Genomic DNA, 24,454 nt, shown 5'->3' on the forward strand with positions numbered 1-24,454 from the left:
TTATGCGGACCTACATTGGCTCCCAGTTAAGCAGCGCCTCGATTTCAAAATTCTCATCCTCGTTTTCAAATCCCTCTATGGCCTCGCCCCTTCCCATCTCTAATCTCCTTCAGCCCCACAACTGCACCCCCCCCCCCCCCCCCCACACACGAGATATCTGCGCTCCTCTAATTCTGCCCTCGAGGATCCTTCATTATAATCGCTCAACCTTTGGCGGCTGTGCCTTCTGTGCCTAGGCCCGAAGCTCTGGAATTCCCTGCCTAAACCTGTCTGCCTCGCTACCTCTCTTTCCTCCTTTAAGACGCTCCTTAAGACCTACCTCTTTGACCAAGCTTTTGGTCACCTGCCCTAATTTATCCTTATGTGGATCGGTGTCAAATTTTTTGTCTTAAAATACTCCTGTGCAGCGCCTTGGGACGTTTTACTACGTTAAAGGCGCTATATCAATACAAGTTGCTGTTGTTGTTATAACACTTTCCCTTGCCTATACATTATCTTATATATAACAATGGTTTGGCTGCTGTCACATCTACCTACAAGTCAGTTATGCCTTCATTTTAGGCTCCAAATCCCAACCCTAAAGTTTAAATTGAATGTTAAAAGTCTCATCATTTCAAGTGTGGATAATATTATGATCAATAAGGAATGAGTCGACTGGCTGCTGAGGCACTATTAAATTATAGGAATGCAGGCAGAGACAGAAGCCTCGTTTATCCCTCTATTGGCTGCATTCCATAGAGTAAAGGAGCCAAGCTTCTGGGAGCTGACAGAATTGTAGAAACAGAAAAAATGGGGGTCTACGAGTCCTGTGCCTGATTAAAGGAACCAGTTTCTATAAAGTAAACACAAGCAACCGCTCTAATGTTTTCACTCTGGGTCTCTGCATTACACAGCAGAGCCCAACAGTGCTACACAGCCCAGCTCCTGATTCTCAACCTAGAAGGGGTGAAGGGGGGTGGTGGGGTGGTGGAAAGAGTGGCTCATGGACGTTGCACTCCTAAAACAGGCCTCGAGAACAAATGCAAAAGTAAAAGCCTCCAAAAACCAGTTCAGCAGCCTACGTTACTGAAATTGTGGCCAACATTACAGTACACTATAACCACATGTAAATCAACAGCGTAGATCCAAAGTAATTATTAAACCTGCTCCACTACTTACCACCACACCCCAGAGACTGAATTTGCATTCTGTTTGCATTATTAGAATGAGTTTCTTTCAAGGTCCCTGTTTTTCCACCAAGTTTCCTAAATAGACTAACATGTGTAATTTAGAGAGACATTACTAATCTTTCCCTTGTCCCAATTTTCTTAGCTTTTTTCCCTTTTCCTCTTCTGAAGGCAGCGATTCATGTTGGAGTATAATTCCACATGCATTGGTCGCCCTCCAATGTCTCACCCAAGTGATTACTTCTCATGTGAACCTAGACACAGAGTTGGCATGCTATTCACCTGCAGGAGGACATTAAAGATGAATCTGATACATCTCCAACAACATTTGTATTTTCTGGAAGGGGTCAGTGAATAATGATTAAAAAGTGGGAACCCTAACTATTTTCCCCTCCCTAGACCAAGGGGAAGGAAAATAATTGTAGTATCCGCATTGCCACCCTCATTCCTCCACCAGGACAGCCTAGGGCCTTCTGCTTCTTCCTTGGATGCCCAACCAATCCCCATCCACCACCACCCTCTTCCATCTGGCTGAACTTGTTCTTACATTGAACAACTTCTCCTTTGACTCCATTCACTTCCTCCAAATATAAGGTGTTGCTGTGACAACCCGCATGGGTTCTAGCTATGCCGTCCTGGGATACGTGGACCATTCTTTGTTTGATTCTGACTCGGGTCCCCTCCCTCACCTCTTTCGCCGGTACACGAACGACTGTATTGGTCGGTGCAGCTTCCTGCTTTTACCCCGAACTGGCACATTTAATCAACTTTGCTTCCAATTTCCACCTCTCCCTCATCTTGACATAGTCCATCTCAGATTCTTCCCTTCCTCAACTTCTCTATCTCCATCTCTGGGGATAGGCTGTCGATCAATATCTACTAGAAGCTCACCGACTCCCACTTGATTACACTTCCTCCCACCCCTTTCTGTAAGGACTCCATTCCATTTTCTTAGTTTCTCCGTCTCCATCGCATTTGTTCTGACAACGCTACCTTCCTTACCAGTGCTTCCGATAGGTCTTTTTCCTCAATCGAGGATTCCCCTCCACTGTGGTTGACAAGGCCCTGGACCATGTTCGTCTCATTTCCTGCACTTCCGCTCTCGCCCTTTCCCCTCCCTCCCTGAGCGACGCTAGGGTTCCCCTTGTCCTCACCTTCCACCCCACCAGTCTCCACATTCAACGGATCAACTGCCGCCATTTCCGCCACCTCCAGTGTGATGCCACCACCAAACACATCTTCCCCTCCCCTCATTCCTAATTTTTGGGGGTATGTGGTTGAGCATAGAGTTCAACAATTTCAGATCATAACCACAGCTCCTATTTTTTCGGACAGTAGTTGCTGGTAATGATTTTGCTTTTGTCATTAATAGCTCCTCTAGACTCGTCTTTTGTTCCTTTTATTGTCCCATTAACATCCCCTTTGCCTTGCACCATCATCCCTTTTGTCATTTAATCACTCCTGCCTTCCATCCCATCACAGATCTTCCCTTTAGTTCTTTCCTTCCCTTCCCCCTTTCCCTGCCTCTGTATTTGCTTAGAACATTAGAATATAAGAATTAGGAGCAGGAGTAGGCCATACAGCCCCTCGAGCCTGCCCCGTCATTCAATAAGATCATGGCTGATCTTCAACCTCAACGCCACTTTCCCGCCGGATCTCCATATCCCTCGATTCCCCTAGGGTCCAAAAATCTCTCTCAGCTTTGAATATATTCAACGATTCAACAGCGACAGCCCTTTGTAGTAGAGAATTCCAAATATTCACAACCCGCTCAGTCTTAAATGGCCGACCCCTTATCTTGAGACTATGTCCACTAGTTCTAGACTCTCCAGCCAGGGGAAACCTCTCAGCATCTACCCTGTCAATCCCCCTCAGAATCTTATGCTTCAATGAGATCACCTCTCATTCTTCTAAACTCGAGAGTATAGGCCCAATCTACTCAAAACCTATTACATCTTTAACTTTTTCCTGTTCTGATGAAAGGTCATCAACCTGAAACGTTAACTCTGTTTCTCTCTCCACAGATGCTGCCTGACCTGCTGAGTATTTCCAGCATTTTCTGTTTTTACCCCTCATTGCTACTATGGTCAACTCAACAAAGATTAGGAATCAAAACTGGTAGCTCCTTGGTCTGTATAACTCAATGCATTTGACCCCTGAGCTGTCAGAGGAACCACCTTTATTTAAAATTCAGAATCTGTTGTTCTACTTGACAGAGATTGATAAAATATTCTACCAGTTTTGTTCAATCATGCAAATCTGCCCCTTATAGGGAGCCAGAGTGTAGAGAATCAAATTAATTATAGCTGCCAGGCTCCTGCTTCTTCAGTCTTATTGACTGAATGACGTACATTAACTCATGTTGCAGTTTGTGCCACTGGTCCATTAATTTTGTGTTCGCCAAAGTGTTGGATGTCAGTAGTGGGAAATGGAACACTTCCACCTTCTGTCAACTTCCAAAAAGATCTGTTTTTACTACTATTATCTACCCTGGAAGGATAGGTAGTAAATTTCTTCTCCTTCAGTTGAATGGTTTCATGGACTTCAATATCCTACTAGGCAATAAGATCATGAAGAATTTGAATCCTGGTCAGAAACAAACTATTTTGATGACTGTATAGGACCCAGTGGTACAAACAGCAACATGATTTAATAGATACCAGTCACTAGCAATCAAGCAGCAGCAGCCAGGGCAGCTATAATTAATTTGAATCTCCACATTCTGGCCATCTACAAGGGGAAGATTTGCATGATTAAGCAAAACTGTACCCAGTCAGGTACAATACCACATTCTGAATTGTTATGTACCAAGTGAATTTGATCTGCACATGGATAAAAAGGAATACTGGAAGTAATTGTCAAAACTAAAGCTTTTCTTACCATAAACCCTTTTATAGTTCTATAGTACGGATCCAACATCAGAGAACCCAAGGAACAGACCTGTGCTGTACGATCCCAACCATCAGAGCAATGGACTAAGACACTGGCACCTTCATGTCCCACTGCCTGTTCAAAATATAGAAGAGAAAGAGTGTCATGGAATTGTTCAGACAAACTTATTTCTTTAGGATAGTAAAGCACAATCTACAGTTCTTAAAGAAACTTGAGCTTTATATATTTTTGGTACTTAAAACTTATAACGGCTTTGATGTCAGAAACCACAAGGTCACACGTTGACTTATTAAATATTTCTTCATAATATACAGGCTATTCCATGGAAGCAGGCTTGCAGTTTGATCCAAGTACAAATTCATTAATTAAACCAAGAGACTAAATGTCCATTCAGTACTATCAGCTGTTTTTAGCTGTAGTGGATCAAATGCTTAACGACTGTACACCACCAACCCCACTAGAGGTTAAAGAATTATACTCTATCTTCAAAACATGCTCATCCACCTATAACCTTCAGTTCACCATTCTGCTCATTATCAGTAGTAGACACTATGTTGATTAACTGCTTTTGACAGGAGAGTTATGGACCTAAAAGATCTATCTTGTTTCAGATATCAAACTTGTTCCATGTACATTACTATGTGGAGAGAAAACAATCTCCTACTTCCTGTAGCAACTTTAATATAACTTCTGTATCTGCATTCAGAGAGTTTGGTGTCTTTATTTCTTTGCATTGCAAGAAGGTGGGGAAATTCACATTCCCGACGACTATATTAATTGCTTGTAGGTAGTCTCCGGTCAGGACAATAGATTGATCCTTTCCTTATGTGAGTTGGCTACTGTGAGAGAGTCAGAACCATTATCTGCTGTGAACAAAAGCAAAATACTGCAGATGCTGGTAATCTGAAACCAGAAACAGAAATTATTGTAAACACTCAGCAGGTCAGGGAGCATCTTTGAAGAGAACAGGCAAGTTAACGATGGAGGTGAAGGGTTAACTTGTCTGTTCTTCCCACGGATGTTGCCTGGCCTACTGAATATTTCCAGCATTTTCTGTTTGTGTCCCATAATGTGATATGTTTGTTTGTTTGTTTGTTTCAACAGGGGGGTCTTGTTTACCAGACTTGCAGGTGAAGAGCTGTTATTATGTACAGCAGGCCACTCTGTTACTTGCGAAAGCCTGACTTAATGGTTTTTCCCCAGCACAGACACGATGGGCCGAATGGCCTCCTTCTGTGCTGTAAATTGCTGATTCTATGAAGTGTTCTATAGTGGGCTATTTTTAAATTGTAAATGATAGCGATCTTCTTTTGTACTAGCTTGGATCAAGAGGCATGACATATAACTGGGACTGGAGTCATTGCTGGCCAGTTACCTTCTCACTGAACTGTTACACAAACCAGAGACTAATGGAGAACTTTATTATATGTATTTTTCACGCAAAGATTTAGTCAAGGCTACGTGGTCCAAGTTACTTGCTACTGTAGAGAATTGCTAATAATTCTTGGATTTTATGATTTTGGAATGGTTTTAAAGTACTGGTGTGAAAGCTTATCAACTATACTCTTCGTGCGGATTGATTCAGCTTGCTTCGGACTTCTGCCTCAATAAAAGCTAATTAGCTGTTTTCAGCCTGAATTTTGCAAATCTTCCATCTTTTTATTTTCTGTTAAATTTGGAGGTCAGTAATTACAGAAGTAATTTTTAATGTTTCAGTGTACAAGCAAAGAGGAAAAACAGTTCATTGTTTGCTGTTCACATACCAGTTACTATGTAGCAAGTACACATTTCCATTCATAGGGACTGAGGTTTTGCCTACGAAAGTAGACTTTTGCAGTAAGGTACTATCTGGAGAGCCTGAATCATTAGAGTTTATTCCATGTCCACCACCATGTAGAGAAAAAAAAACTTTCTTCTACTTCTTGAGGCTCACCATTCCACTTGTGCTATTTTAATTCTTCAGACACAAAAGTTCTGCACCATGCCTATACATAGTGGATACTAAATAAAATGTGAACTGATCAATAAGTTTTTGTACCATCTATCTTCCTTTTGTAGAAATACTGTTTGTTAGAGATGAAATCTTAGTCTATGCTAAAATGTACCTGTCAGAGTTTTCTAAAAAAAATGAATTTCAAAACTGACTGCTCAGCACCTATATCACAATTGGAGTTAGATTCTAAACAGCGTTATGTTCTCCAAAGGTCAGCTGATTAGGGAAATAAGGAGCTCAGCCAGGCAGGTTGAAGATTCCATCTCTAGTCTGTGCTGGGTCAGTTGATTTCATTCAAGGCAGAAATAAAGATACAATTGATTCAGTGGCCCTAGGGTGGGGGTGTGGGGAGGACATGAACTCTTGCTCCTGATTTGCATCTTGCAAGTATATATGTATAGGTGTTGGATCAGGACATGATCAAGCTTGGCTGTGATGCTCCTTGCGGTGGAATAGTCTACCAACATTCACGGCCTAGGCTCAAACATGAAAATGGCCACAGGTAAGGTACTGTAAGGTGACTAGTGCCAATGGAACCATATCCCAAGAAGGAGGGAATTCTTTCAGGATAGAGGGAAGGGAGAGAAGAAAATTACCCGCAAAAGGAGAAAAAAAGCTGTAAGTCTAGTGAAGACTATCCCAGCTTTGTAATATACACTGAACTTTGACCCCATGCCTGCTTACTTGTTCGTAAAGCTATATTCTTCCTTTACATGCTAAATTCTTAGGTAAACCATTTCCTTTCTGCCTATAAAAATTTCTTAAATTTAAAAATATATATAATGAATCAACATGTACTTTAGCAAGAAGTGCAGCAGCATCCAATACAGCCTTTATGTGGCGAAGCCATCCAGAACTCTCCAAACCACTTAAGAAGTCATTCAGAGTCAAAGCTTTGGTTCCACACACTAAAAACAGGAAAATACATATTCAGCACAATTCAAATTATCTTTTTAGCTTGCACATTTGGTAAAAGTAACATATTTCTTGCTTTTTCAACTACAATTAAGTGAACAAGCTTTTCCTCATCTGTTACACAGAAAGGGACAAAGGCATTTTTCTCAACATCTGTTTTATATTATACTTGAATTTTATCTGATTAACACAACTCAGTCACTCGTTCTGCCTGAAATAAATTAATAAGGTAAACACTGCAGAAGCATTAACCCTTAAAAGATAGTCTAATTTGTGTATCAAGTTCAATAACCCCATGACAGTGTCCCGGTTTCCTTGCTGGAGCACTGAAGGAGCAGGAGTAGACATGTGGCTTTTTTTAAATATAAAAAAAGTTTTAAAAAATGCAGATGCTAGAAATCTGAAACAGAAACAAAAATGCTGGAAACACTCAACAGGTCAGCAGCATCTGTAGAGAGAACAGTGGAGTTAACGTTTTGGATGTGGACCCTACATTAAAATATGCCACTGGTGGAAGGCAGCGCAGGATATCTACCTATCCTTGTAGCAGAAATAACTTTAGGCAGACTGAAGAATGCAGCATTCCTTACTGATGGAAAATTCCATAGAATTTTTTTAAATTACGTAAACTACCAGATGGTGAGATACTTAGCCATGAAGACGAGCAATGTCCCAGCTCCCGTCCCTGTCCTACGTCGAGTAGCGTAGCTCAGCTCAGCGAGGAGAACTATGGGGAAATTATAATTGGACTCGGAACCCCTGGGCTGGGTCAGAGAATTTGATATAATGAGCAGATTATTAGCCAACGCTCCATCTCCTGATTGATGTCCAGTGACCCCTGCTGGAAAGCTCACCTGCAGGTGGCAGGCAAGACAGGGTTGAACTCAAATAGTCTGCTGACACTTAGCATCTTGGCTCACACACAAAGAATCTGAACGCTGGTAAGGTACTAAAGAGCTTCATTGCTTATGGAAATGTAGCTCAGCATGCTTCACCGCAAATGGGAGGACGTGGGAAAGGGGAAAGCACGCAGTCCTGAAAGGGTTCCATACCGTCCTGTAGGAATAGCATATCAAAACATACCTTCATTGACTTTCTGCAAGCTCGCTCTCATTACATGAATGTTTTCAATCCCAACAAACTGGAACCTAATGTTGGAATAGTTGTCTTCATTTTCATATCCTTTACCTGCAGCTCGATTTGCCATTGCATTTAACTGAAAAATATAAAAATAAATCTATTGTGATAATTCATATACAACCAGTAGTACTGCAGTGCTTCTTTGTTTAAGATCACCGGTAAGTTATACCTTGCAATAAATGGGAATTGACAAATTACTAAAGGTAAGATTTACACGTACTTTTGGCCTTGTATCCATTACATACATGAAGTGGCTGTTGGGATTGGCTTTACTTATAGCTTGCAGCATGTGCTCATCTTCTAGACACCTGGCACTAAAGCCAGATAATGGCTGACTGCATCTGCATATGGCAGCCTGGAAAGAGAACAAAAAGCTAATGGTTAGTGAATTAACTATGGTTTGATAAACATGGGGCACTGTAGCAGGCAGCTTCAATCATTACTTTGCCGAGTGTCTGATCTCATTCACATTTCCACGGGGAGCGGCTGAGCACAAAGGTATGTACAGATAAGGAGGCTATTTTACCATCTAGCTCACCCTTCCATAGAAATATACCATGCTGTTAGAACAGTATTCAAAGTCTCTTGAAGGACGAGTCTTTGCCTCCATTGAACTACCTGGAAGATCATTCCAGGTATTAATCAATCTTTGTATGAAGATGAGTTTCCCAACATCTGTCCTGAACTTGCCTTTTGCTGGTTTGTAAATATGACAGAAACAGAGCTCCATCTTGCTTCAAACTATAATATCTCTATTACATCATAAGTACATTTTAGATAGCCCATTATATTGTAAATTTAAAATGGATATCTAAGCTATATTCTTCAGGAGTTCCTTTACCTCTGCGTGGAAAAACAGTATACAAATACTACCAAAGAAAGTCATTAATTGTGCTGTAAAATAAATTGCATCCGCAATTTCCTTTGACATTGCCTTCAAGATTTTAAGATAAATATACCTATTGGATACAGAACCAAACTACTTGATATTCTACTTAGCTGCAAAAGAAAACAAAACCAACAGACAACCAAGGGGCTGCTGTTTACAGTTTATCTACCTGATCATACAATTGATTGATAGCCTGCCCCTTGGGAAAGGACTGATTTGATCTGGGGTGTTCTTCAAGGAAAGCAGTGAGTATTGTCTGGACAATTGTCTTAGGAAGTTTAGATCCCAATCTGCTTGCCTCTTCTTATCGTGTCCACGGACAGTCTATACATAGCCCAGCCAGAACTGGACACATTTTTGCGCCTTGTTGTTGAATTCAGCAAGATCTGCAACAGTGCAGGGTTCCTCTAACGATGGGCATTGCAGGAGATGTTGCATAGTCTGTGCCTCAGTTCCACATTCACAAGTTGTCGGGCTGGTTGAATATCCCCATTTGCTTAGTGACACCTTTGAGCAACCTACACCGGTCCCAAGTCTGTTAAGGCACTTCCAGGTTGCCCAGTTGCAATTAGCTCCTGGGGGAAGGCTTTCATCAAGTAAAATTTCCATCGCTGGGGGTTGTTCAAGACTAGCGAGCCGGTCTTTCCACAAGGCGATGCGGGCTTCAGATGAGGTTGATTGTAATGGAACAACACTGTTCATGAAGCTCTTTCTTGACTTTAGGCGGCTGGGTGTAGGTGTATGACAATGCAGAGGGTGTCTCTCATCTGATGTTTGATGGAGTCGTTCTTTCTTGCTGGCTACCGTTCTTCTATCAGGGGGAGTGATACCCGCCAGGATATGTAGGCTGTTGGTGTTTGTTGGTTTTAAGCAACCTGTGATAAATCGGCAGCTTGCATTCAGAACGGCATCCATCTTCTTGGCATGAGTAGACCTTTCCCATGCAGGGCAGGCGTATTCGGCAGTGGACTAGCAAAGAGCAAGTGCACTGGTTCGGAATGTTTTCGGGCTTGTTCCCCATCTTGTGTTAGTGAGCTTATTCAGGATGTTGTTTCGTACGCTCACTTTTGCCTTTGTCTTCTTGATGTGGTTCTTGAAGGTGAGGCATCGGTCATAGGGTGACTCCTAAGTAGATAGGGTGCTCGCAATGCGTCAGTGTTGCTCCACACCAGGTTACTTTCAGCTGGCGTTTGGCTTCACGGTTTCTGAGGTGGAATGCACAAACTTGCGTCTTTGATGGGTTTGCGCGAAGGTGGTTTTCTTCATAGTAGGATTTTAGTCCCTCCAAGGCCTCAGAAAGCGTTTTCTCCATGGTGTTAAAAATCAGTGCTTTGGGCAGTGACACAGAAGTCATCAGCATATATAAAATGGCGTGTAACACCGTCTATAGGTTGGTCATTCGTGTAGATGTTGTACAGCAGCGGTGCAAGCACGCTTCCCTGAGGAAGACCATTCTTCTAAATACGCCACCTGCTGCGCTTCCCACCTAGTTCAACATAGAACCAGCGATTCTGAAGCATGCTTTCTAACAGCTCTGTTCAGTGAATCTCTTTTGTCATCTCTAGAATCTTGCAGAGGAGACGTCTATGGTTCACTGTATCGTATGCTGCTGACAGGTCTACAAAAACAGCACCTGTTACCATCCCTTGCTTGCCTGTTTCAGAGGAACACAGGAACAGGAGTAGGCCTTTCAGCCCCCTCGAGCCTGTTCCGCCATTCAATGAGATCATGGCTGATCTGCGATCTAACTCCATATGTCCGCCTTTGGCCCGTATCCCTTTTCAAATTTCAAATTTACAGCAGTGGGAGAGGCTCTATGGAGCTGAAGCACCACATTACAGAAAGAACTTGCATTTTATATAGTGCCTTTCATGTCCTCAGAACATCCCAAAGCACTTCACAGGCAATGAATTACTTTTTAAGTATAGTTACTTGATCACCCACGAGGGTGGGCTCTGTTATTTAGCCAATAAAATTGATATACCTATCAATTCATTCCATGAAAAGCAACGAGTTAAGATAGTAACTATAGGTTTTTATTGGCTAAATAACAGAGCCCACCCTCGTGGGTGATCGGTTCCAACAAGGAAGAATACTAGCCAAGCGGTCACCTTTATACCTGGGCAAGCAGGCGGAGCCATGGGCGGAGTCAGCTGAGGTATGCCTAGGTATAACAGCGTGCGTGGCAAGAGGTAACCTTGTGTAGTGATAACAACAGTGTAAACAGTGATAACAACAGTGTAACAATAGTGAATGGTTGTGAACGATAACAGTGGTTTACCACATTACTGTTAATAAGCAAACAGCAAATAAAATGACCAACCACGTCATCTTTTCTGTTGGTCTTGGTTGAGAGATAAATGCTGTCCTGGAGAACGACCCATCGCTTCTTCAAATAGCGCCATGGGATCTTTTAAGTCCACTTGAGTTTAACATCTCAACAACTTACATTTATATAGCACCTTTAACATAATAAACATTGCATTCAAATGACGGCTCCTCCCATACTGCACTGAAGTGTCAGCCTAATGTGTGTGCTCAAATCCTGCAATGGGCTTGAACTCATGGCTTTGACTCAGAGGCGAGAATGCTATCGGTGAACCAAGGCAGACACTGGCTTTCGCCAGAGTCGCACATGTCCGTTCTACTCCCATATTCTCAATCAGACAAGGCCATCTCCGACCACTTCCTTGTATGTCTCACCACCCACATCCCCATAACCCCTTCCAATCCACTTCCATCTGTTTCCATACCTGGAAAAAACTCTTCCCAAGTCACATGCACTTTCAAGCTGCCAACTGCCTAGCTTGTGGCCTTCCAGTCACCATGAAATTTCTGCAGCTGTCAATCTCCTCAACCACACCCTCAACTCCATCTTTGATACCCTTGTCCCCAGTAAAACCTTTACTCTCTCCCATCCTGATTGTTCCCCTTGGTATTGCCCCCACCTTCACTCCCTCAAGTCAAACAGGCACAGACTTGAACATATCGGGCACCCAACCACCAACCACCAGATTTGGTTGGACAACATCAAGTGACAGCTACAGAAACAGAGGAAGAAATTGCAGCTCACCCAGGACTGGATGTCAGACAAGCAGTCTGACAGCACAGGAAGTATTCATTTACAGGAAACTTTGTTATATCTGGCACCGACGGGACCGAGCTGTTGCCGATCTATCAAAACTGCTGGACATAAAGTTAATGGTGACGCATACGGTGGTTTTCATCTCCGTATCTGACAACAAACACTGTTGCTTAGCAACAGCTTGTAAACAGTCGGCCCGTACCTTGGAAGCGTCTCTGTAGCTTAGCAACAGCTTCAGAGAGACTTTCCAGAGCCCGACTGTTGAAAACAAAGCCACGAGAAGAAAAAAAAACCTAACAAAACGGCTCCTGATTTCTGCCGGTAGATCGAGGTTTCCGGACATACAACCTCCGGATAAACCAAAGTTTCCTGTAGTTGGTTTCATTTTAATTGATCTTCAATTTTGCTCCTGACTGCACCCTTAATTATTCTTTGAAAACCCTCCTGCTGCTATAATATATATATTTAAATTCTGACTGCTGCATTTGGCTTCTATAGTTAAGCTTACTTTTAGTTTCCTCTTTGTTTTTCTGCCTGCCTTTTTTTTTTAAAGGAATTCCTGCATCATTCTCTGTAGTTTCTCTCACATATTTGTAGAATTTGTTTTTCTTGTATTGTTTTGTTAATTCATTAAGGGTCAACTACTTCTCTAAGAGCGAAAAAAGTTAACTATGGGACCCTGTCACTAGGCTACTCTAGTGTGCATGCTAGTGCCATGACAATGAACATGAATACATCACAAATCATACCTGCTTTTGGTGGAAAAAATAGGACAAAGTAGGGAATCTTCCTTTGCTCCTGAACTTGGAACTCCCAACTATAATAGGCTTGCTGACGCTTCCGGGAACATATAGCTCTGTTGGGTATGTATCACAAACCTATTGGTGGAAAAAGAACAAGGATATTTATGAAATAAAATAGCAAAGACCCCAATGTAAAGAAATACTCACTATCCACAGTTGGTTTTTTTTTAAAAATAAAGATTTGGCAACACTGGCTTTATGTTGCAGCATGAAATTTAATTTATTCAACTTATAAAGGGATTACAAATTTTAAACATGTAGGAATGGCATTTTACAGCTATTTTGGGGGGGGGGGGGGGGGGAAGAAAGACATTTTAAATTGAGTCCCAGTATCAGACTTGGGTGTAAAAATGAAAACAATACAAGAGTTACAATGAACGTTTAACATTTTAGTCGCATCTTGCAAGGGGGAAATGACTATACAGGTTCTTAATTAGGAAAAAAAAGTGTTTTTAATTGAACCTCTCAAGAGTATAAAAAAACACAATAGCAGCCTTTTAATAGAACAATTCCATATTATGCACAAGGAAGCTCTCAGTATTTTTTTAAATAAATGTTTAGGTGACAAGACAACAAATCCTGGAGTATGTGCCTGTGATCCCCTACAGAACAATTTCCCAAACATGGCTACATTATGGTGGTGAAGCGAGGAAGGAGAAGAAAGAATAAGCAGCTCCTAATGGAAGAAGATGATAGAAAATAAATGCGAGTAATGAATAAAGGGGGAAGAGTTGTTGCATCCAAATTGTTATTGTGCACTCCTGGGTGGTCACCACTGCCAGAGAACGGAGTACATTGCCTCACCAGCCTCTTGGTTGGTGACTAGCATAGGCAGACACGAGGCAGAGGTTATAGGAACCACCAATCAGAACGCAATGAAGCAAGTATGTGTACACAACTTTTGTTCAAATGTGTTGCTGCTATCCTGCTGCACCACACAGAGTGCTCCGGTTAGCTAAATATTCTTAGCACGTTAGTAATAGGACAAAAAAATATTGAATGCCTGACTAAATGTTCCACTTTATATTAATAGTTCCAATAAACGTTATCTACTACATCACTTTCCAATGCCCTCTTACCTTGTAACCCCGGTTTACATCAGTTAACTGCCAGATTTCATTTGGGATTCCCATACGTCGATATTCATCATTTAAATTAATGATCTTCCAGCCCATTGCCCTATCATATTCAGTCTTCTTAGGATTGTATGAGAAGGCATACAGGTCATCGTACCTTACTGAAATTAAACAATATATGTAAATACTTATGAAGTCTTCAAGCATTTGTTAGGTATAGATGACAAAAAGTAACATCTGCCCCATCACCCATACACTTAATCAAAGTGATAAAACCTTAATTTGGCAGAACATAAAGTATTGATCCTAAAGACAATTAAATCATACATTTAAAATAATTGGAAAATGTATATACACAATACTCAATTACAAAATTACAACTCTGCAGAACCAAAATTGTAACGGGAGACAATGATTATACTAACTAAAGATGCATTCAGAAATCGTGATAGGCACTATGTCATACAGTGATAAAAATTTTAATTTACATTATATCCTTTCCCACATGGAGTGTTCAAAATGCCAGTTATGCTATTGCAAGAGGCAGAACTGAAGTTAAGTGTTTCTCCTACAGGCAAGTATGGAAAAGTAATGGGAGGTCAGAGACAAAGACCCCAAAACTGTGGGCTGCTCTTGCACACCATCCAGTGGTTGGCTCAAGATTAACATTGGCAGATGTATGGGAGCCGTTAACCCAGCTGACCACTTGATGAATGCCTCAGGGGGAAGAAAAGTGGTGCATAAAGGCATTAGTGTTATTTAACAAAAACATTTTTTTTGAGCTCATCACATTTTGAGTGTTCAGTAAGTACAACCAAGTCAGGTTTAGTATAAGCTTTAGCACAATAAAATTCCCTCAACTCTACACAATCTCCAAAAAGCACCCCCTACTGAACCAGCATGAATGCTCCCATTTCCTATGGCAGTGTGATTCACAATTATGAACAGTTTGGTGATATGGGTCCACAGCATCTAGGAACTCAGTTGAGACTACCCAAACTCATTTGACATAGGAGAGCCATCTAATTAATCAGTCTGGCCTGGATTAAATAATTGGTCCCAGATACGAAAGGGCAATGAGTTAACCTACTGCATCACCCAGGTAGTACTGGTACCTTGGGAGAGTGCACACCCAACTGCTCCCGACTCCCATAACCACTGCACGCCATTGGGCAGCAGTTTTGTACTCACCTACATTGGCTACTGTGCAGGCCTATTTGAAAAATAGTTCAAAGAAAGCATGTGCGCTCCCAAAGATGAGCAACTTTCTACCCCATCCACAAAAACAGTTATTAAAAGCAAGGAGACAGGAAGATTTTCTCTGTACACTATGCTTTACAAAATTGTAAATCTGTTCTTTACAAACAAGTTTATGAATTTAATGCAGATCACAGAGTAAATCTTCTCCCAAGGTTTCTTCAGCTAGATCCTTTGTAGTAGCCATCCCCTTACTTACTCAGGACTTGGTGAGTTAGCTATAGAAGAGTTACTTACTCAGGACTTGGTGAGTTAGCTATAGAAGAGTTACTTACTCAGGAGTTTGGGAGTTAGCTATAGAAGAGTTACTTACTCAGGACTTTGGGAGTTAGCTATAGAAGAGTTACTTACTCAGGAGTTGGCTATAGAAGAGTTACTTACTCAGGACTTTGGGAGTTAGCTATAGAAGAGTTACTTACTCGGGAGTTGGCGAGTTAGCTATAGAAGAGTTGAAGCAGTCAGACGAGGCAGTGGCCAAATTCTAATTGCAAAAACTGTCTCAGTTCAGAGCTACTATTCCCAAGAACTGTCCAATTTAACAAAATTAGCAAGTGAATCGTACATGCACAGTGTCATACTAAACAAAGTATAATGAACAGGTACGAGTACACACCTAATTGTTTTCTAAGATAAGGATGTCTAACAAGTGGCAAAACCCATAGAAAGTTAAATGTAATCATTTAAAGTGTTTCGGAGATCTTTATTTACCAACATACATACCTGGTCGCGAGAGCTTGAGTAGAGAGTTGTAAATGTCATGACAGTCCCTTTCCCTTGGAATGATGAAGTGAATGACCCGAAAATTCTTGCACCGAATTGCTAGTGGACACCCGACTGTTGTCAGAGGAAGCTTCTCTACTATGGCAATGTGATGATGCATTATCTAAAGAACAGAAATTAAACGTGGAAATTTTAAAATGTTCAGAAATGTTCAAATACTGTAACATGCAATTAATAATTTCAATTGTCCAACTATTTGGGGGAGGGAGAGGGAAACAGAAAAAAAGATTAAGGTAGCTAGAACGTCCACTTCTGATGGTTAACCAATGTCATTACAAAAGGACACATGTGAAAAGGAAAAATATGATAGCATACAGTGAAGTGGGATTGCCATAGATAGCTCTAGTTAAAGAGCTAAACCCTATGATGGGCCTCCTTCTGCCCTTAATTCCTGTGATTTAAGCTTGCAAAAGACTGCACCAATAGGCAGTACCCTTATCAAAGCTTTTGCTGTCAAAGTTACTGATTTGTGCAAACTAATGGTATTCAGTTTAGCAGTGTATTATAAATATCTTTTAATTCTCCAAGTTACCCCATCCCTAAATATTCTTTGTAACAAGAAATAATCAACAATAAATTCCCAAATATTAAAGGAAGTCTTGTGTACATTTAAAATACCTATTTAGTCATTTTTTTTCCACAAGGAAAAAAGCACATCAGAAGATACAATCTACACAGCATTAAACTGACAAGCCCTCTATGTAGCTACACCACTAGCATGGGAGAAAGGTGTAAACGAGATTGCTTTTGATTTTTGTGTCAAGGAAAAATCTTACAACTTCAAATCTTCAGAATGCCTCTGGAAAATGGCAAAGGCAAGCCAATATATATCTTCACCCGCCAGCCTGGGAAAGGACAAAGGCAAGCCAATATATATCTTCACCCGCCAGCCTGAGAAAGGACAAAGGCAAGCCAATATATATCTTCACCCGCCAGCCTGAGAAAGGACAAAGGCAAGCCAATATATATCTTCACCCGCCAGCCTGAGAAAGGACAAAGGCAAGCCAATATATATCTTCACCCGCCAGCCTGAGAAAGGACAAAGGCAAGCCAATATATATCTTCACCCGCCAGCCTGAGAAAGGACAAAGGCAAGCCAATATATATCTTCACCCGCCAGCCTGAGAAAGGACAAAGGCAAGCCAATATATATCTTCACCCGCCAGCCTGGGAAAGGGCAAAGGCAAGCCAATATATATCTTCACCCGCCAGCCTGAGAAGTACTCATGACATAGAAATATCACACAAATTTAAAATAGAAAATTATAATTGGTTAGAGGTAGGAGACAGAGAGTAGGGATAAAGGGAAAGTACTCTGATTGACAGGACGTGACAAGTGGTGTTCCCCAGGGATCTGTACTGGGGACTCAGCTTTCACCATATATATCAATGACTTGGATGAACGAACAGAGTTGTATATACAAGTTTGCACATGACACCAAGTTAGGGGCAGTTACAAAAGGACAGACAAAGTGAGTGGGCAAAACTATGGCAGATGGAGTTTAATGTCAGGAAGTGCGAGGTCATCCACTTTGGTTCCATGAAAGACAAATCACAATATTTTCTCAATGGCAAAAGTTGAGGAACTGCGGAGGTTCAAAGGGATTTGGGTGTCCATGCACACAAATCACTAAAAGCTAGTGCACAGGTACAAAAAATAATCGAAAGGCTAATGGAATGTTGGCCTTTAGCTTAAGGGACTAGAATACAAAGGGCAGAAAATTATGCTTCAGTTGTATAGAGCCTTGCTCAGACCCCAATCTGAAGTACTATGTTCAGTTTTAGGTATCAAATCTCAGGAAGGATACATTGGCCTTGGAGAGGGTGCAGTGTAGATTCATCGGAATAATGCTGGGACTTAAAAGGTTCAATTATGAGGATAGGTTGCATAAACTTAGTTTGTATTCCCTTGAATTTAGAATGTTGCAGGGTAATCTAACTGCTGTGTTAGACTGAGATCGCTAGATTTTTGTTAGCTGACAGTATAAAGGGATATGTAGCAACAGTGGGTAAATGGAGTTGACGTACAGATCAGCCACAATCTAATAGAATGGTGTAACAGGCTTGAGGTGCTGAATGGTCTACTCCTGTTCCTATGCTCCTAAATGAACCAACACTAAATGAGTCAATAAATCAATTGCTTATACGTCTCAGCGCTTTTAAATGATAAAACTATTTGAATTTGAACAGAGTTACTTTCTGCCAATACAGACCCAATTGTGGGACAGGTACACACCAGGATGGAAAGTTTGCCTTACACATCAGGATATATCTGCAAATGTGTGTTGAAGCAGCCACTCCCTCAATAGAGGGTTAGGCAGAACGAGTTTCAGTCTGGCATCAGTAAAACGCCAGAACATAAGATCTGTTGGAATCTATTTTAACTAAATGTGCACATGGTGCCAAACTCTATCCAGAGATTCATTGCAGTTTCAATATGCCTTCAGGGTAGGTTCATGCCAGGCTGAGTTTGAAGGCATCACAGTGTAAACAATACTTAGATTATGTGATGACATCTGTATCCCAACAGCCCATCATTGTTACAACAAACAGTAACATTGTTAAATGAACAGGAACAGTTGTTATCTCAAAATTACAAAATTTATTCCAATATTTGTTCACTTGGGTGTTGTCATCTGTAAAAGCAGTGAGAGCACCAAATTTATGTGTTGTAACTAGAATCAAGGACAGAATCTAGCAAAAACAGCTTTTAAATCAGTGTTGAAACTCCAACAGTGGTCCAATAATGAGTTGTTCATGTGATGGGAAGGGCTGCACATATCCAAACAGTGAAGTTAAGTAACTAAGAACTAGCGAATCAGATTGCTCATTAAATCAGAATGACAACAGAAACGGTTGTCACACAAGATTTTAGACTTGGGTAATATTTCAAGCACTTACATTTGTGGAGAAGACCATTAGTGCAGTACAAGATCTAGATTACATTCCTGTCATGACCCTGAGCATGACCTAACAAATGCCTTTAAAGAGTAAACACAATGTTGTTTTCAGGGAAGAAAAGAATTATGGCACTTCCCACCATGTTTGCCATCACAGCTGTCCTTGTTTAAATGCAGCCAGCCTAGACTGAAATGTGATTTAAGATTTTCACAGGACTACATTATTTCTATGGTTACAGTTCTCAAAAATGCTTATTACAGGCAGTACAGATGTATTCTACAGTATCATGGAGTGGTGGAATGTGCCAAGACCACAACATGATGAATCGCCAAGTAAAAATCAGGCATTTCGCTATGGAGAATAATAATTTAATAAAGATAGTCATCCGCAGGCCATGTTTGTCCACTTCCTTATAGCTAGTTTCTGAGCAGGATTGAGAGCAGGTTGGCCACTTTCGCACCAACAGACACTGCATGGTGCAGTTACAGCATGCATTATGTTGACCATCAATAGTTAATTTAATAACATGGTATTAAGCACCATAATTTATAAATATTGAATAGAATTAAACACAAAGGAACTTGGAGAGTTTCTAAACAAACCGTAGCAATGTGATTATTAGAAATGTAAATGAGGTGGACACTAAATCTGAAGTTCAAACAGCTTCTTGAAAATATTTTGGCCTAGAACTTCTGCTCAAATGTTGTGTCAGTGGAAATGCAGCAGAGTGGGACTTCACCTAATATAACAATGTACCCCGATGCCAGGCAATTTTCTGCTCTCCGCCAGGGAGTCCAGCGGATTGGAGTGGTGGTTGGGGGGGGGGGGGGGGGGGGGAGGGAAGTAGCAAGGAAGTTTGATAGTTGAGGTGGGGGGGGGGGGGGGTGGTTAGCAGGGAAGTTTGATTGTTGTCACACAAGATTTTAGACTTAGGTAATATTTCAAGCACTTACATTTGTGGAGAAGACCATTAGTGTAGTACAAGATCTAGATTACATTCCTGCCTCAGAGGCCTGCCACCGTAGTGGCAAGTGGTTTCTGTGCTACCTTGTAAAGTGAAAAGGAAATTCTACATTTTGAACATGTTGCCTAGCTCTATGCAGTCAGTTACTTTATGATAATTTACATAGGCTTCTTGGCCACTGAAATGTTATTCGCGCCCCTCTACTTCTCATAGCAATGATGGATGCCAGGGACAAATGTGTGTCCCTGCATTCTGTTCAGCTATTACCAAAACCTCCGTACCCACACCCCCAATTCCAATCTCCTGCTAGTTACTTCCTTAGGCTCAACTCAGCAATAACTCAATGTCTTCTTTGATCCTGATTTGAGCTTCAATCAAACTCTAAAATGCCATCCTCATCTACAAGCCGCTCCATGACCTTGCCCATCCCTACCTTCCAATGTGCTCATGCCACATGTTCCAGTGTGTGTCCTTCACTCTTCCAAAATTGGCTCCCTTTCCACTCCCAACCCCTTGTCTCTGTACCACCTTCAATCGCAAAGCTTTCAACAGTCTTGGCCCTACACGCTGGACATTCTCCCTAAACGATTTTGCTTTGCTACCTCCTTAAAATAGCTTCCTCACAACCTGTTTCCCCTCCATCTAAAGCCTTAGAACCTCTCTTTGACCATGCGTTCAGTCACCTCCTCTATCCTTTCTCTCAAGACTGTTCAGTGTTCAGCTGTCGGCTCTGTGAAGCACTTTGGAACATTTTGTTACAAGGTGCTATAAAAATGCAAGGTTCTGAGCTGGAAAGAGATTGCCTTAGGCCATAGCAAATTTGGAAGGTGATCAAACCTGACTTGTCAAGATTTTATTGTATTTAAAGTTTTAGCACTTAGGGACTAAAAAAAAAATCACCAAAAAAGTCAAGAAATTGTCTGCCTTGTACCTTATTCTGGAGATTAAATCCAAACAATTTATTCAACTGACATAGCTTTATATTTTCTATTGTATCGTATTGGTAAGATAGAATTGCCAAAATAATTAGATTTTTGTGTAATCAAGGCCATAGGGGGCGGCGGGAGTGGCAAGCAACAAGACATTGTACAGTAAGGGAAGGATAAAATGGGACAGCAAGACAGCTAGATACACACTTTTCATCAGCCAGAGTTACACTGGAAGAGCACTTGGAGGGGGCCTGGTATTGGTCACATGTCTACTTTTGGAGCTAGGAAATGGTCTATTGCATGGAGGCCTAAGGGAGGGAGTGAAATATTTGGCAATAAAGAAAACACTTTGTTCAAAGAAAAGTAACTAAAATACTCCTTTATTACAATATAGTGTTTTTACAATACAATATTTTTACAAAATGCACTTCATCAGCTTGGCTTTCTAACTAAAATACTGAAAAAGTATACTTATTTTGTCAGTTAGTAAATAAATTCTCTGGTGCTTTACTCCATTGTTGTAACTTTGCTTCATGATTTTCCAGTAGTGGAAATTTTCTTTAGACAAAAGTAAAGGTGCAAACTTCAAGTATCATTTAGCACAAAATAACAACAGAAAATGCTGGAAAAACTCAGCAGGCCAGGTAACATCCGTGGAGAGAAATTACAGTCGACGTTTCGGGTCGAACCCTTTTTCAAAACTGGAAGGGAAATGAAATAGATCGAAAGGTAGGACTGGGAGGGAACAAAAGAAGTGGAGAGACATTAAGAGGTATTCAAAACGAGACGAAATGGTGATAAGGGACTAGTGGAGACAAAAGACGGCTCAGATTAGATATGAAATGGTCTGGCAGAATGAGAGACATTCCCGTGCAAGCGCAGGAGATGTAACACCTGCCCCTATACCTCCCCCCTTCCCACTGTCCAGGGCCCCAAACACCCCTGCCAGGTGAAACAGCGATTTACTTGTACTTCTTGCAATCTAGTATACTGTATTCGCTGCTCACGATGCGGTCTCCTCTACATTGGGGAGACCAAACGCAGATTGGGTGACCGCTTTGCGGAACACCTCCGTTCAGTCCATAAGGGTGACCCCGAGCTTCCGGTCGCCTGTCATTTTAATTCACCGCCCCATTCCCACTCGGACCTCACCGTCCTTGGCCTCTTGCATTGTTCCACGGAAGCTCAACGTAAACTTGAGGAACAGCACCTCATCTTCCAATTAGGCACTTTGCAGCCTTCCGGACTCAATATCGAGTTCAACAATTTCAGATCATAACCTCGGCCCCTATTACATTTTTACTTATATTTTTTATCCACCCCTTGGTTTCGGTTTTTCCCTCCCCCCCCCCCTTCCTTTTTTTTCCTCTCTCCCACATGGCAGCTGTCTCATTCTGCCAGCGCATTTCACACCTAATCTAGAGCCGTCTTTTGTCTCCACTAGTCCTATCACCATCTCATCTTGTTTTGAATACCTCTTAATGTCTCTCCACTTCTTTTGTTCCCTCCCAGTCCTGCCTTTCAATCTATTTAATTTCCCTTCCAGTTTTGAAAAAGGGTTAGACCCGAAACGTCGACTGTAATTTCTCTCCACGGATGTTGCCTGGCCTGCTGAGTTTTTCCAGCATTTTCTGTTGTTATTTTGGATTTCCAGCATCTGCAGTATTTTGCTATCATTTAGCACAACTGTGAATATACAAATTAAGCACATACCCAAACTTCCTTTGGATTGACTGTAGTCAGCTCCCTATAAATTAAATGGGTTGCAGTCAGATACAAGGTTCCAGTAATTGACTTGTTACTTCTGAAGTGATCTAATAACTTCACCTGCTCCACCTGTAAGAAAGATTTGAGAAACAATTATGACAAATGAAGAATGGCAGTATGGGAATAGGATTAAGTAACAGGCGTTACTGGTGTGGATGCCCCATAACTCATAGTACAGACAGGACCAAATTACACAAGTTATTAACAATAACACAGAGACATCATAGGCATGATGGGCCAAATGGCCTTTCTCTGTGCTGTAAAATTCTATGATGCTTTGATTCTAGGTGGCAACACTATTGCATGTAACAGCAAGGAGGAAGAAATAAATGGGCTTCAGGAAGTAGCAGTAACAAGAATCACAAGGGAGTGGGTGAGAATTAGGCACTCGAGTGAAGCTAGGGAAAGGCAATAGGAGAGAACAGAGGGGCGTGGAAGGAACAGCCACTTGAGGCGTGGACAGGGATGAATGAGATATCTTCCTCTCCAACTCACAGATTAGTTCAAAATCTCCAGTGCTTTCCCATACTCTGCTGAAAAGCCCTGTTTTATTTAAGTAACAGTGCCATTTGTGTGGGAATCCCAGTCATGCAATATCAAAATCCAATTTGCGAGAACCAGTTTTATTTCTTAAACACTTCAAAAATATCAATGGAGAAGGGGGGGGGGGGTGAGGTGCCCAGGGTCTTGACAGGGGTCACAACAGTTGGGCGGGTGAGATGTAGGCAGAAAGCAGCAGGGTCATCACAAGAGCATTAGAAACCACTGCAGGGAATCCTGCCTCCGCAGGCTGAAAAGCCAAGTTCCCACTCTTAAACATTTCTAAGAATATAAACAATTAATATTTTTTAACTTAAATCCTGTTCCTGCTCATGTCTCGCCTCTTAAGAGAAGGCTGAGGGGTGATCTAATAGAGGTCTTTAAAATTAGGAAAGGTTTTGAGGAGGGGGGAAGGGGAAGAACAAAACTAGAGGCCATCAATAAGATGGTCTCAAAGAAATCAAATAGGAAATTCAGAAGAAACTTCTTTACTCAGAGAGCGGTGAGAATGTGGAACTCACTACCACAGGGAGTAGTTGAGGCGAATAGTATAGATGCATTTAAGGGGAAGCTAGATAAGCATGAGGGAGAAGGGAAGAGGGGGTTACGCTGATAGTTAGATGAGGATGAGAGGAGGTTCGAGTGGAGCATTAACGCCAGCACAGACTGGCTGGACCGAATGGCCTGTTTCTGTGCCGTATATTCTATGTAATTCTACTGCAACAGAATTAAAGTGCCAAGAGGCCTAAATTGAATGAGCCTCAGGTACTGAGAGCACAGCACCACCTACAGTGTAAATAGGAAGCAGGAGGACGGAAGAGCACACGCCACCTACCTCGGAGCTGGCAGGACTCGGAAAGCAAGAGAGATAGAGGACAAATATATAGGTTGTTATATTTTAAGAATGACAGGCAGGCATGACAGAAATATCTTGACAGGAGGAAGAAATTAAGTGTTACTTCTTAGAAGTACAGGATGTGCATATATAGATTTTAAACTCATTTCACTGAACAAACACCACATCTCGGCTTATGACAGTGCAAATGTAATGGTTACATAAAAATTCTAAAAATACTCACTATGGACAAAAAAAGCATCAGTACCAAGTCATAACGATTAAAATATTGTTATGTAAAGCTTAGCAATTATTCTATGAAAACATCTCTGCTGCTTTAAGATTTTGAACAAAACAAGGCATCTGTAATTCCAAGGTGAGATACAGATTCTAACAGAAAGGCTTAAAAAAGGAGGGAAAAATACAGAAATGTTATTTTAATAATGCCTTGAGTATATCCAAAAGTTGTAATGTCACAGAAATTACCCAAGTTTCACTCAAATTGTGATCAGAACCCACTCC

The 24,454-nt window shown here is 41.4% G+C and overlaps 1 protein-coding gene across 1 annotated transcript in view; it reads right to left on the minus strand.

Moving 5' to 3' along the window:
* Positions 1-24,454, minus strand: part of mtmr6 (myotubularin related protein 6) — a 39,782-nt gene that overhangs the window by 13,107 nt on the left and 2,221 nt on the right. The window contains exons 2-9 of the mRNA XM_085999219.1: positions 22,504-22,626; positions 15,937-16,099; positions 13,963-14,120; positions 12,830-12,958; positions 8,327-8,461; positions 8,050-8,182; positions 6,850-6,959; positions 4,047-4,172 (exon numbers count right to left, since the gene is read on the minus strand). Coding sequence (XP_085855345.1) covers positions 4,047-4,172; positions 6,850-6,959; positions 8,050-8,182; positions 8,327-8,461; positions 12,830-12,958; positions 13,963-14,120; positions 15,937-16,099; positions 22,504-22,626 — 1,077 coding nt within the window. The remainder of the gene's footprint in view (positions 1-4,046; positions 4,173-6,849; positions 6,960-8,049; positions 8,183-8,326; positions 8,462-12,829; positions 12,959-13,962; positions 14,121-15,936; positions 16,100-22,503; positions 22,627-24,454) is intronic.

This window comes from Somniosus microcephalus, chromosome 10 (assembly GCF_052327205.1).
Source record: "Somniosus microcephalus isolate GS21.2 chromosome 10, FLI_Smic_1.0, whole genome shotgun sequence".
In the NCBI taxonomy this organism is placed as follows: domain Eukaryota; kingdom Metazoa; phylum Chordata; class Chondrichthyes; order Squaliformes; family Somniosidae; genus Somniosus; species Somniosus microcephalus.